This window comes from Buceros rhinoceros, unplaced genomic scaffold (assembly GCF_000710305.1).
Source record: "Buceros rhinoceros silvestris isolate BGI_N320 unplaced genomic scaffold, ASM71030v1 scaffold17033, whole genome shotgun sequence".
Lineage (NCBI taxonomy): Eukaryota > Metazoa > Chordata > Aves > Bucerotiformes > Bucerotidae > Buceros > Buceros rhinoceros.
This window is the reverse complement of record NW_010403216.1, coordinates 29,744-41,966: the sequence shown is the minus strand read 5'-3', so window position 1 is coordinate 41,966 and position 12,223 is coordinate 29,744. Positions and strand designations below refer to the sequence as shown.

The following is a 12,223-nucleotide window of genomic DNA, read 5'->3' as shown; positions in this document are numbered from 1 at the left end:
CAGCAGGAAATGTTCCGCTTCGGGGATGAGGTTTCCCAGCCAGTAGGTGGGAACTCCGTAAATTATAACAAAAGCACAGTGTTCTGGGAGCTCTCCCAAAATCTGCTCAGGAAACAAAAAAAGAGTGGAGTGACAGGTACAAAACCACCTGAGGTGTGCGTACGAGTGTCTATAAAGACCGCAGGCAGCGCTCCCTTCACAGGCAATCGTCTCGCTGTTCGGGGTGGCAGGGACACGCGAAACCAGTCCACACCAGAAACTGAAACCCTCGCTGTTTTTTTTTCCTCCAGTTGTGACAATTCCTGTAACTAGTTGTTAAATGGAGAGGATTCTCGTTACAGGTGGGATGTCTTGTTTTGCTGTGGTTTTGGCAGCTTCTGAGAATCTGAGACGTGTTGCCTGAGAACCGGTGTGCTCGGTAACAGTAACACTGGTACCGACTTGTGTGAACTGTGTGCTTTGTCCAGATTTGGTCGAACCTCGTGTGGGATCAACGTGGAGACAAATCTCACTGTTGGTCACTTCCCTGCTCTGTCCCAGAGGTGGTCCAGTTAGTCGCTGCTTAACTCACTGGGGAACGAAAACGTGCATAGGGTTTTCTCAAGTAGCTAAAGATACGTATAGCGTGTACCATGATTGTTTCTTCCAAAGAGAGTTGCTGCTTTTCTCTAATACTAAGGTTGTAACAAATGACATCGATTTCACTGTGAATAATGTGCAATCTTTGTGACACAATGCAAAGAATATTTTTCTCTGGCAACCACTAATAAGCATTTAAAATCTTGTGCAGAAATGGAAACCTAAATTACAGATGCCATGGCAGGCAGAACTCATCTAACAGCGGCAACATCACAAAGGAAGGATTATTCCAAACCCTGGTGGAAAAGGGAAGGTGATTTTTAAAAAGTTCTAATTTATTTCTAGAAACTCTGGCTCTTCATGCACTTAATACAGTTGTTTGTCTCTGACCAGTGCAGCTACTGGAAATGTCACAGCTGGCGTTTTGTTGTTCCTGCTTTACCCTTGCTGTAGCGTTTAGTGGGCATGTTTTGTTTTACAATTCGACATGGAATCAAACTTTCAAAGATGTTCCAGCGAATGAAATCTGCAGGTATGTAAAACTCTCTAAACCATCAAATTTGAGTTTGGGATTTTTCAAATTTTGGCCAAAGAACCCAGTGAAAGGTTTTTCTTTGGCTTTTCTGGGGTGGGATCTCAGCCGTGACTTATGGCAGCAGATCTAAAGCAGCGTGAGGTTTAATCCGTTGGTGCCAAGGAAGCAAGAACGACAGCCTTAGCTGGCAGACCCAAAAGAACAAAGTCTGATATGAGTGTGATCACCTACAGAACACGGCTTTGGTTTATTTGGGGTTTTTTTTTATGTCAAAGCCAGCTATTTGTATTTCCTGGCAACAAAACCAGTTACCTTAGCAAAGAAGTATGGGCTGACAGAGTACATTCCATCCTCCAAGTCATGGTAAAGCATAGCTCTCTCCGAGTGACCTGCGGGGTACGAACAAACAGGTTGGTTTTGTCCTAGGGGATTGCATTAACAAGTCTAATTTTTTTTCATTGATTTAGGAGTTTTCTGATTTTGATTGCTGAAAACATTTACAAGAAAACTGACTTACATTTGGCAATAACATCCAAAATCACCGTGAATGGGATTAGTGCCCCGATCATGTACAACAGTGCAGTTGTGTCACGAATAGAGAGTCCGGTCCCATCGTGGCCGTAGTACAAAAATCCAATCAGTAATGACATGAGAAGGGCCTCCAGTCCATGGATGAGTAACGTTGAAAGATCTCTGAAGTCATTGGAGACTTGACGACTGGGAAAACAGCAATGCGGACCGTAAGGTGTAGTACTTGCTAACCCTGGTTATGTTCAGGTAACATTGCCCCAAACACTGCTAAATCAATTTGTGGAACTTGCTCACTTGGGGTAAGACAGGAGTTGGGCTGGCGCTTTCTGTAAAGGATTTTACCTCTTCAAAGCTGTTGGGTGTCTGTAGCCACCTGGTGTTTCAGATCTGAAATGCTGAAAGCTTGAAGGAAGGCAGTGGGGTGGGATGGTCTGATCTCAGAGACGAAGAAACAATTTCTTCAGTCTCTCTCAGAAGTCTCTCTGTTTAGGACCTTTAGTGTGCACTAGCAGCTGCTGATACTGGTAGTGGTGTTCTACGTGTATTAAACCAGTTGATCGTGTTTCTTCTGCGCACACAAGCACAACTCCCAACTAGAATACTCGCCTCTGCTGGCTGTAATCAGTGAAGCCTCCTGGGCTCAAATCTGAGGCAGGGGTGTGAGGATGGCGTTGCCTGAGCCTCTACCCTGTGGCTGCCTGGCCTCGCTGAGGGTGGAGTCACCACGCTGAGCATGGTTATCACCATGGCAGCACCCAAAACTGGGATGTACCTTCCTGAGCCCAGGGTGTCCTGCTGCCCCTTAGATGTGAGCTGGAGCTGACTGCGTCTGGAAGGAGCCCTGGGACAGAAAGGTGAGGCTGTACATCTGGCTGCGGACCTGCTCAGGGTGCTGCTCAGCCCGTGTGGCAGCATCTCTGCGCTGGCTCAGGCCGAGCACTAGCTCTGCACACACTCAGTTCTCTTTTCGCACCGCTTTCTTACAGTTGAAAGTACAGATGGGCATGACACGTAACTGCTTATGCTGGAGATGAGGTTACCTTAATAATAGAGTGAACTGCTTTAAGGCGCCTGGTAACTGGTCACTTGAATGGTGGGGCATGTCGATAGCCTCTTCTGAACTCAAAGGGAGGCTGCCCAAAAGAAAAGAGGAAAGAGAAGAAATTAGTACAGGCTGTGGCTGTTACTCCAGATGTGCTTTAGACGTGTTTTTTCTTTACCTTTGCTTGCTGGATGTGGTTGCGGAATTGTCCCCTTCAGTAACTTTCCATAAGAAATCATCAAAGCCTTTGATTTTTTCTAGGAACAAGTTGGCGAGAGTATTTGCTCTTTTTCGGCTTTCCATCTCCTTTTCTGCACTCTGTTTATCGATACTGGTCAGATCGACTGCAAGACATTATTTGACGTGAGTCCATACAGGGGGATGTGTTTAGAATCAGGATTTAATTGTGAGCAGACAGTACAACCTGTGTGCGCACACTAAGCTACAGCAATTAAAATTTTATTCGTTACTTTAGGTAGAGGAGGACAGATTGATGTGTGTTTTGTCTTGGGAGATGTTTCTCACCTAGTTACTCAATGAATGGCGGAGAGATTTCCTAATTGCTTGGCATACTATTGTAAACTATCGTTTCAGATTTTTTTCTGAATTTACTAGTGGCTTGCAAGGTGCGCTGAGAATAAACAGTTTGAAATTCCTTCCTGGCGTGTAGGCATTTACAATCTGTAATGGTGACTTTGTCTTCAGTCACAGGTTGGTAGTGACCTTTTTTCTTATCTTACAGAGGTGCCATAAACTGTACCTGATCCTGAGGAAGCCCGAGAGCATTATCGAAGGACAACACAGCAGCAGCAACAACAGCTGACGGTATTAATTTTTTACTTAACAAAATGATTGTTTTAAACATATAATAGTATTTTCCAATGCCAGCCTTCAGTGTCGAGTGACAATACCTGACAGTTTGCAGGTGCTTTCTGAGAGAACTATGACTGCACACTTGTAACTCCTTACACTGGGCTGATCATCTCTGTTCAGCCGCTCTTCAGCAGACGACCCTTAGAAATGAGCTGCGACTCTGCCCTACCTCTTCCCTTCTGCGCTGGTCTCCCGTCTGTCCGTCAGACACACAGCCAGCATTTGTGCTTGGTCCTGCTGTGGTGTCCTCTACCATCCTGTCTCATTTCCAGCTCGCTGCTGCTCCTATGTCTTTTCCTACAGGTACTGACTGGGCATGATCTTCCACCTCCCTTTTTCATCCCTCCCCACCTCCGTGTCCTGGGGACCTCCTCATGTTCTCTATTCCTGTGCAGGAGTGCTGCAGGTCTTCCTGGAGGCTGTGCTTGACTGGGGACGGCTCTGAACCATGCTGGTGACAAAGGTCTTTTTGCAGGGCTTGACATGAAGGTTAACTTCTGTTTATCTCTGCTCAGCTGATACCACCTGCCACATAGGCACAGCCAAGAGGTTACTCCAGAGCGCTGGGGCTGGTGTCTCTACAAGGCTTCCTCGCCAACTTGAGTGCAAAGACCTCAGGGCAGGACCTGAACCAGCCTCTGTGGTAAGAGTGTGCTGCTGGTAGATTAACGGGGCCAGGCTCCCTTTGCATGGGGCAAAGAACGGATTTGGAATGATGTCGTTAACTTTCTTTGAGAAGAGGAATGAAAGGATTGCTGTCTGGGTTTGGTTTTGGTCCCTTCCAGCATGCTCTGTGGGGCAGCGCTCCTCCAGCTGGGCAGTATTCCGCACCTTGGGAAACTTGCTTTCTACATTTCTTGAGTCAGAAGTGAGAACTGGCTACAGAAAGCAATTGGTCGGTTTATCCATGTCTTTCCCAGTGAGGGTAAAACTTTCAACCAGCTAAAACATGGGAAGAAGCGAGGTAAACGTGCGGAAGAGTTGCTGCACCAGGCAGCGTTAGCAGGAGGATTATTTAAAATGGATTTCGTCCATGCCTCTTGTTCATGTTACATTTCCTGTACTGACGAATAAGGATCTTCCTTTGCAGGGCTTGACACGGAGGTTAACTTCTGTTTACCTCTGCTCAGCTGATAGCAGCTGACCCTGCCTGCCACATAGGCACAGCCAAGAGGTTACTGCAGAGCACTGGGGCTGGTGTCAAGGTGATCTAAAACCTGGCCTTGCAGCAGGACTGATTGGAGTCAGTCAGAAGGCATTGCTCAGCAAAAATCAACGTTAGCTGCTACACTTGTGAAAACGAATGATTTCCAGTAACCTTTTACTATGGCAGTGTGTGATACTAACCGTAGAAATCCGCGGGGTTGCTGTACCTTGGGCAGGGATAGCCTAGTTCTGTGAAGTACTGGACCATGTCTCTAGCTGTTCCGCAGTAGACGGTGACTCCAGAAGTCATCAGAAGAACTAAGTCAAAGAGCTGGAAGATATCTGACCGGGGCTGATGAAGTGACAGAAGGACCAATCTGTTTCCCCTGGCCAGTCTGGACAATGTTATCACAAGGTTATGTGCAGTGAAACTGTCCAGTCCAGACGTGGGTTCATCAAGTATGAGTATTCCTGCCAAAGACAAGAAGTTTAGCTGGGGAACGCCATGTGTTTGATCTGGAAAATGTTCTAAGCGAAACGGTGCACGTGCGTGAACAGTCACTCATCCATTCCTGTTTTTTTTTTAAAGTCCAGAGTATATGTCATACCAGCATCACATAATATTCTACAGGGGCAATTTCCTTCACTGTCTTGCTGAATGTGATGACCAAAAGTAATTATTTTAACTCTTATCTTGCTCCCACTGGGATTTTTTTTCATTGGGATGCAGATTATGGTTCCGTATTAAATTCACATTCTTCTCTGCAGTTCTGCACTGCCTGTACAAATACCAGGCATGTGAATATTGATTTATACAATAGTACTAGCTTTGTATCCTGCCTACTGAAATATCTTAACTTAAAGGCTCAATATTTAAACCTCTTGTATTATTCATGTGTAAATACGCAGTATTAATTTAGAGAGCTGCTCCTCCTTCCCCACCTGTGCTCTATTTTGCAACTATTGGAATATATATAGAAAAATACACATGTTTGTGTTGGTTTTGTCTGTGTGTGCAGTGGGTTGTTACAAATTTGAGTGCTGTATTACTTTGCAGTGTTTGAGTTATTCTAGAACATAGTGGCCTCAGCGCAAGGCAGTGTCTACACAGAGGTGGCTTCGGTGCTGAGGCTATACCCTGTTTGAAATGCAAAGCAAGCTTTCCTTTTGCTAGCACTACTTTTTTACTTCAGTACCAGCACATCTAGTCCTGAGCATCTCTTCTAACAACAACAAAAAAGACTTCTGCTTTTCCCATAATGAGAAAAATAGAACTTTAAGCAAAAAAAACGCTCAGATCTTTTCCCAGCAGAAGAGCTGACCGGACATCTTGCTCAACAGAGGCTCAGCCAAGGCCCATAGAACTTTTGATATGTTTGAGAGCAGAGAGGGGATTCAGTCCCGCAAAATCAGCTGCAGACTGAGCCTCATGTTTTGCTTCTACCAAAGACATCGGAAATTTCTAGTTCACCTGCAGCACGAGCCAACCACGTCAGTGAGTTGCACGAGAGTACGACGACTGACTGGGCAGCCAAGAAAATTACCTTCCCTGTTAACGTTGTGCATGTGTTTGGGCTGGCTTGGAGGAAAGGAAAACAGCCCTGATGTTACAACAGGTCAGCAGCCTTCCATGGGAACTCGTGGCACGCGGTCAGGTCAGGAAACCACCTCGCACCGACAGGCTGTGGGTTAACTGGGCTAAGTATGAACTCCTCCAGCTGCTGCAGGGGTAACTCTTCCCTGAGAGCTCCTACCTCCATTTACAGCCCCGTTTCCCCCAGTGGCGTGTCGTGGGGACGAGGAGGTTGGCAGGGTTTTGCTCACCTGGGTTCCAGAGCAGCTGCACACCGATGCTCACTCTCCGCCTCTCGCCTCCCGAAACGCCGCGGAGGTACTCGTTGCCTACCCTGGTGTTTGCACACTGGCGCAAGCGTAGCTCTGCTATAACGTCTTCGACCTGGGGGGATCCGATGGGTAACAGAGGGAAAGCAGGAGTTTATTTGCACATCCGTGTGTAGATAAAGCCGAAAATACCATTAACATGCTTAAAATTAATCTGTGTTTTTAGTGCTATCTGACCAAGAGACACTTGAAAACAAATCTTGATTTTTAGAGATAGCGTTAAAAGAGACTCAGCAATCAACAATTTAGTTCTTTCAGCCTCTCTGATACTTTCTCTAGATTTTAATTTTTTAGGAGCTTTGGAACAATTGCTGGATTCTATCTGGAAAGTAGAAAAAGGTCTATAATTTATAATCTACATTTAAAAAATGCCAGATTAGCTGTTCTGACTCCACACACACCAGATCTCTGGGATAATTCCTGTCAGACAGATTTTTGACAACTTTTTTTTTTTCCCAACAGCTTAATTACCCTTTTTTTCCTTTGTGAGTCTGAAAAGAACTTTGGAAGGCGCAGTTTGGCCACGAACAATAGCGTTTCTCTGACGGTCAGGTGGGGGAGCAGCCGGTCATCCTGCCGCACGTGTGCTACACACTTCCTAACCAGCTGGGGAGTGCTGGGTTGGTTATTGATCATGACTTGACCAGACTTGATTTTGCCTCCGTGATCCCGGCAGGTTATCACATCGATCAAGGATGTCTTTCCGCCAGCTGGAAAAATAAAAACGGAAATTTAAATTGTTTTCCACAGGATCATTTTGAAAAGCGATGTAGTCTCAGACAGAGGATAGAAGTTTTGTTCTCCAAAGCCACAGAGACAGAACAGTCTTGAAAGAAAATACCAGCTACAAGTTCGTGGTCAGGAAAGGTCTCTCCTCTGGAGTGGAGAAGGTGGCTTTAACCTGTGTCATTTCTCGGCAGAACTGGGTCACTGGACATTGAGGATAGCTCCGTGAACTCAAGAAACAAGATCTCCTTATCCTCTTGTTACCCCTCTCCGGCTTTTGAAGCGTAGTTGATAGGATATCGGGTGCTGGCTGCAGGGCTGGGACCTAAATGTTTGGTGAGAGCTTGCTGTGTGGAGGCACCGGTGAATGCAGGAATGGCAGCTGGAAGAGCCGAATGACTAAGGCGCTGAATGATTATACGGACAATAAGAGTCTTAATCATGATTGAAATAAAAATTATTATGACTTAAATAAGACAAAAAGTGATTTTTAAATAAGTAAGAAAAGCTGGCTCCTGCTCAGAGGTAAGAGACGTAAAACAATGAATTCAACACATGATTTTGAATTCAATAGCAAATGAGTTTTCCCTTTTTGCTGAATGATGCTGTGTGTAAACACACAGAGCTCTCTGTAATCTGATTATGATCAGATGCCATTTATTTCTAGCCTCCCTGTTGAAAGATTTGCGCTACGCTTCCTTCTTGATATATAAATTTTTAAAAAAAGACCCACCCATCTGTGAACCACGCGTTGCTCTGCCGAAGAGCGGCGTATCGATTGCACTGACAGCAATCCGCAGTTTAATCCGGTTTGCTGAGGCGTCTGATGAAGCAGATGATCAGCGGCTCTTAGAAACAGTTTGACTGCTGAAAGGCGCTTGTGCTCAGTGTGTGTTACCTTACAAAGGTGCTAGAGCTGTAACTCAGCGTGTTCTGTCATCACTAGGTTTTCCTTTTCTTAGCGGGAAGGTCTCGATGGAACAGCTTCAGTTACGTCAAGGATACGTACTAAGAAAAAAATCCCACGGCAATGGGGAAGGAAAAGTTCTTTTGTAGAAATAAAGCGTCTTGGCAAATACACCTTTGAGCGAGAGCGTCTCCACTGACTCGCTGAGCTGACCCCACAGAAGGGTTTAGTGGAAACGCAGCATGGGGACGTTACCTCCAAGGTACGAGGACTTTTTACTTCCGTTTAACAGGTCCTGTGTCTGCTGCCCATCTCCCTAGGTGAGCGGAGACTCAACTGACCAGGTGGGGAAAGGCCACCTCTCCAGTACTCAGCCTCACCCTGGAGAAGATTCACCCAGTCCCACCAGAAAATGAAAGGAGAAAAGACGATGTAAGAAAGCAGAGACCCCCTTTACAGCCGAACAGAAGAGGAACTGTCTTCTTTTTTGCTGTAAGTTTCTCTTCCTTAATCTAAATGCAGTATTTTATCGTATTAGAATTGTTTCTTTCCAGAGGGAATTCCTGCGTATGGCTGTGGAAGTTGCCACCCGTCTTTAAGGTATCTGGCTCGTTTGGCTGCTGTGTTACTGGGTGAGGTCTGCAACTGGCCTGTTTGAACGCGAGCCACAAAACCGAGTCATGCCCCGCAGAGCCGGGACTGGGACTGCGGCCACAGTTACAACCCCACCCCACTACACCTCGGGGAAACAAGCAGCGAACGTGTGCAAGTCATAACAAAACTGCTTTGGAAAATACATTTTAATTTTCCCCCCAGTATCATTCTTTGTTTCCTCACACATTTTAAAGAATGTGTTTAAGTGACACGTTCCCAGTAGTTGTTTCTCAGCTGGCTTTTGCCGCTCTAAAGGCTGCAGAGCGCTCTGGGCTCTGCGAGTTTTGCTGAGAGTTGGTCAAATCATGAAATGTGGCGGCTCTTACCAGTGCTCCCGATAACAGCCAGCATTTGCCCACTTCGAACTCTTAAATTCAGGTTCTGGATTATTGCCACGTGAGAACGGGGATCCGATTTCCAGGCCCACGGCATTTTCATCTGCGCCAGGCTTTCATACCAGGGAACCTGGGATGCCGCGTGAACCTAACACAGGAAGAAACAAGCCCCTTCAAATCCAGCCATAAACTGGTTAGCAATAGAAATCTTCAAAGTTATGATGTTACAAGCAGAGAATATATTACAATAATGTTGTTAATCTTCAGAAATACATGGAAGGAAGTTCGTTAGCAGCCAAGTATAGTTTTTGTGCTTTGCTGCTTAATCCTGTTAAACACTAAAGCTATTTCTGTTCTCTTCTGCTGTCATAATTTGTTGTTCAAACCTGAAAATTGTGAGTGTACTTCAGGTGCCATGGTAGCACAAAGACAGGTGAAAAATGTCACTGGTGCCCTGAAATCCTCCTGATATTTGTCATTCCTTGTCTCCTTCCACACGCTCATTCGTTCCAGCAGGGGCTGCCAACATCCCTAGCTGAAGCGGACGGAAAGTCCCGCTGCCCCAGCCCTCGGCGGAGTGATTTGTCCCAAGACTGAGACAAAAACTAGACTCTGGAAGCAAAGCTTTTCCTGTCTTATCCCCTGGATGCCCTCGGTGTGTTTGCAGTGGAGAGCTTAGCCTGCTGCCGCCGCCAAGAGCGTGGCTCTGCTCCGTGATTCCACCGCGTGGAACCTCTGTGTGGGTGCTGTGGGGTGGCCCTGTGAGTTAGCCGGGCGAACTTCGACTTTGGCTTCTCAAACAGCCCCTCTGCAGACCCAGGCAGTGCCGGCGGCGCGGCCAGCTGGAGGGAAGAACAGAAAGTCCAACTTTTACCTGGTAGTTGAGTCCTTTGACCTCAAGAACGTTTGATTTTCCACCGTATGTGAAATACAGGCTGTTATCTTCTTCAGAGCAAAAAATAGTGTCCTCAGCCTTGGTCTGGAAAAGGTACTGGGTTAATTACGATAGTTAATTACAATACCTACAGTGCTGTTAATCTGAGTTCAGAAACGGCGAAGCAGACAGGGAAGTGGATTTTATGGCTCATAACAGTATTGTTGCTAAGTTCCTGTAGTGCAGGAGTCTGAAGGCCTGAAGTGAACTATCTGTTAACAATCAGTGTGAGACGCACTTTGTTCTAGGGCTCTTCTGTTTGCGTTCGGCTTAAACGGGACCGCTCCAAACGGGGGGAGATAAATGCCGTGCCCCTGTAAAGAGACTGGACTCTGTCTATTTTTGAGGAAAAAATGTGCTGCTTCTGCAATGTTCCGCTATTGTGTCAAGATGGAGTGTACTGAAATCCTGGCAGCTAAAAATTAAGGTTCACTGGAAGTATGTTCGTGATTGAATTTCCCCGGGACCCGTCAGCTTGGGAGGCTTTATGAACGAGTAGGTGTGCCACCACGAGTGCAGCCTCTTTTTCTCCTCTGTCTTTTATCCACAGTTTGTCAACTGGAACCTGGTGTTCTGAGGTATGAGTTGGGGTAACGGCGTCTCCTCGCCTTGGTTAACCTTTTGCATGTGCCCGCAGTTCTTTGCTGAGGCCGCTTGCTGGCTGTGGGTTAGCTCTGAGCACACGCCGGCAGTCGTTACTCCAGACAGCCGTTACTCCAGACAGCCGTGTCCCTCCCGGAGCCTTGTGTCAGACTCGTTTCCCAGCCAAGGCTAAGGGACCTGTTCCCTGTGCAGGAGATCCTGGCCACGGGCTCTGTCTTTAGGGCAGGTGGTGACCACCGTCGTTGTGTGCGCCTCCTACCCTCCCAGCCAATGAGGGTAATTAATTTTTTCAGTCTGGGTACTCAGCAGAAGGCGGCGTGATGCCAAGCAGCCTGAAAAGCCGTGTTAAAGCCCTGCAGGCTCCCGCTGCTGCCAAAGCACTCTGCGCTTTTGCTTATATTGAATGTAATTTTTAAAAAACACAAGTGATCCCCAGCAAACGTGGGGAGCCAGTCTGACAGCCCACAGGTATGTCCTGGGAGAGCCAGTCTAGGCCGGTCTGCTCCATCCACGTGTTTGAACACCCCTTCCCTCAGCAGCACCAGTGTGGCGTCAGCCTTGTCCCCCATGTGCTCTTGCGTGGGGTGAGGACGCTTTCTGCTGCCCGTTTCAGAGCTGGAGGAGCCAAGGGCTGGCTGCCTGCGGGAGCCTGGTCGGCAGGCTGGCCACCCACCTCTCCCAGCTCCTGGGCAAGCGCCGTAGCTGCGTGTGACTGAGCCCGTTGGGTCCCTCCCTGCCCCCCGCAGGTCTCACTCACCGGCAAGCCCTCATGTGCTACCTGGCTCCAGCCAGCACCATCCAGAGAGACTTTTTCAGTAGCTTCCTTCATATTGGCGGTGGAAGGTACCTCTCCCTGTGTTGGTTTGCCTGGTAGATCTTTGGAAGCTGTGGAAATCCTTCTCCTCTTGGTTTTGAGCTCAGCCCTTTCCAGGTGCCTTCACCGCAGCTCCATTTCTCGTGTCTCTGCAGCTGGCGTGACCCCGTGGACAGGGAAATCCTCCCCTCCTCTGGGACTGTAGCACCTCGGGCTAAAGGTACATCAGATAGCAGCTTCAGCTAATCGCCTGTTAGTTGCTGTCAGGACAAAGAACCAAGAACCCCTCTATTTTCTTTCAGGTGCTTCCCTGGGTGGTGAGCGCTGGGGGCAGTGACCTGCTCTGACCTGGGGACAGCGCGGGGCTGCCCCTGCCCAGTGCTGGGGGTGTGATGGTGCTGACAGCATCGGGCAGCCGACCAGCAGCGTGAGGGAGAGAGCCCGCGGGGCCAGAGCACTGCGAGATGTCGTGCAGAGGGTCTCCCGCCCTGGAGAGGCGCAGCGGGCAGGCAGGTGAGGCGAAGGCCACCGCACAGCCCTCCGACAGCATCAGCGTCCAGAGCGTCTCCTACAGCGTCAGGTAGGGCTGGGACGGCAGCGTGGTGAGCCCCTGCGCCCAGGCGCTGCTCCGAGTACAGGGGC

At 47.9% G+C, this 12,223-nt stretch overlaps 2 protein-coding genes across 2 annotated transcripts in view; one reads left to right on the top strand and one right to left on the bottom strand.

Moving 5' to 3' along the window:
• Positions 1 to 11,718, bottom strand: part of ABCG8 (ATP-binding cassette, sub-family G (WHITE), member 8) — a 13,018-nt gene extending 1,300 nt beyond the window's left edge. The window contains 11 exon segments of the mRNA XM_010132929.1: positions 2 to 102; positions 1,427 to 1,503; positions 1,632 to 1,831; positions 2,686 to 2,766; positions 2,851 to 3,031; positions 4,908 to 5,177; positions 6,531 to 6,663; positions 7,080 to 7,318; positions 9,222 to 9,378; positions 10,105 to 10,209; positions 11,546 to 11,718. Of these exon segments, the coding sequence (XP_010131231.1) occupies positions 2 to 102; positions 1,427 to 1,503; positions 1,632 to 1,831; positions 2,686 to 2,766; positions 2,851 to 3,031; positions 4,908 to 5,177; positions 6,531 to 6,663; positions 7,080 to 7,318; positions 9,222 to 9,378; positions 10,105 to 10,209; positions 11,546 to 11,596 (1,595 nt within the window). The 5' untranslated portion in view covers positions 11,597 to 11,718.
• A 327-nt stretch (positions 11,719 to 12,045) lies between these two features.
• The window catches only part of ABCG5 (ATP-binding cassette, sub-family G (WHITE), member 5), a 12,164-nt gene continuing 11,986 nt past the window's right edge, over positions 12,046 to 12,223 (top strand). The window contains exon 1 of the mRNA XM_010132930.1: positions 12,046 to 12,161. Within this exon, the coding sequence (XP_010131232.1) occupies positions 12,046 to 12,161 (116 nt within the window). The remainder of the gene's footprint in view (positions 12,162 to 12,223) is intronic.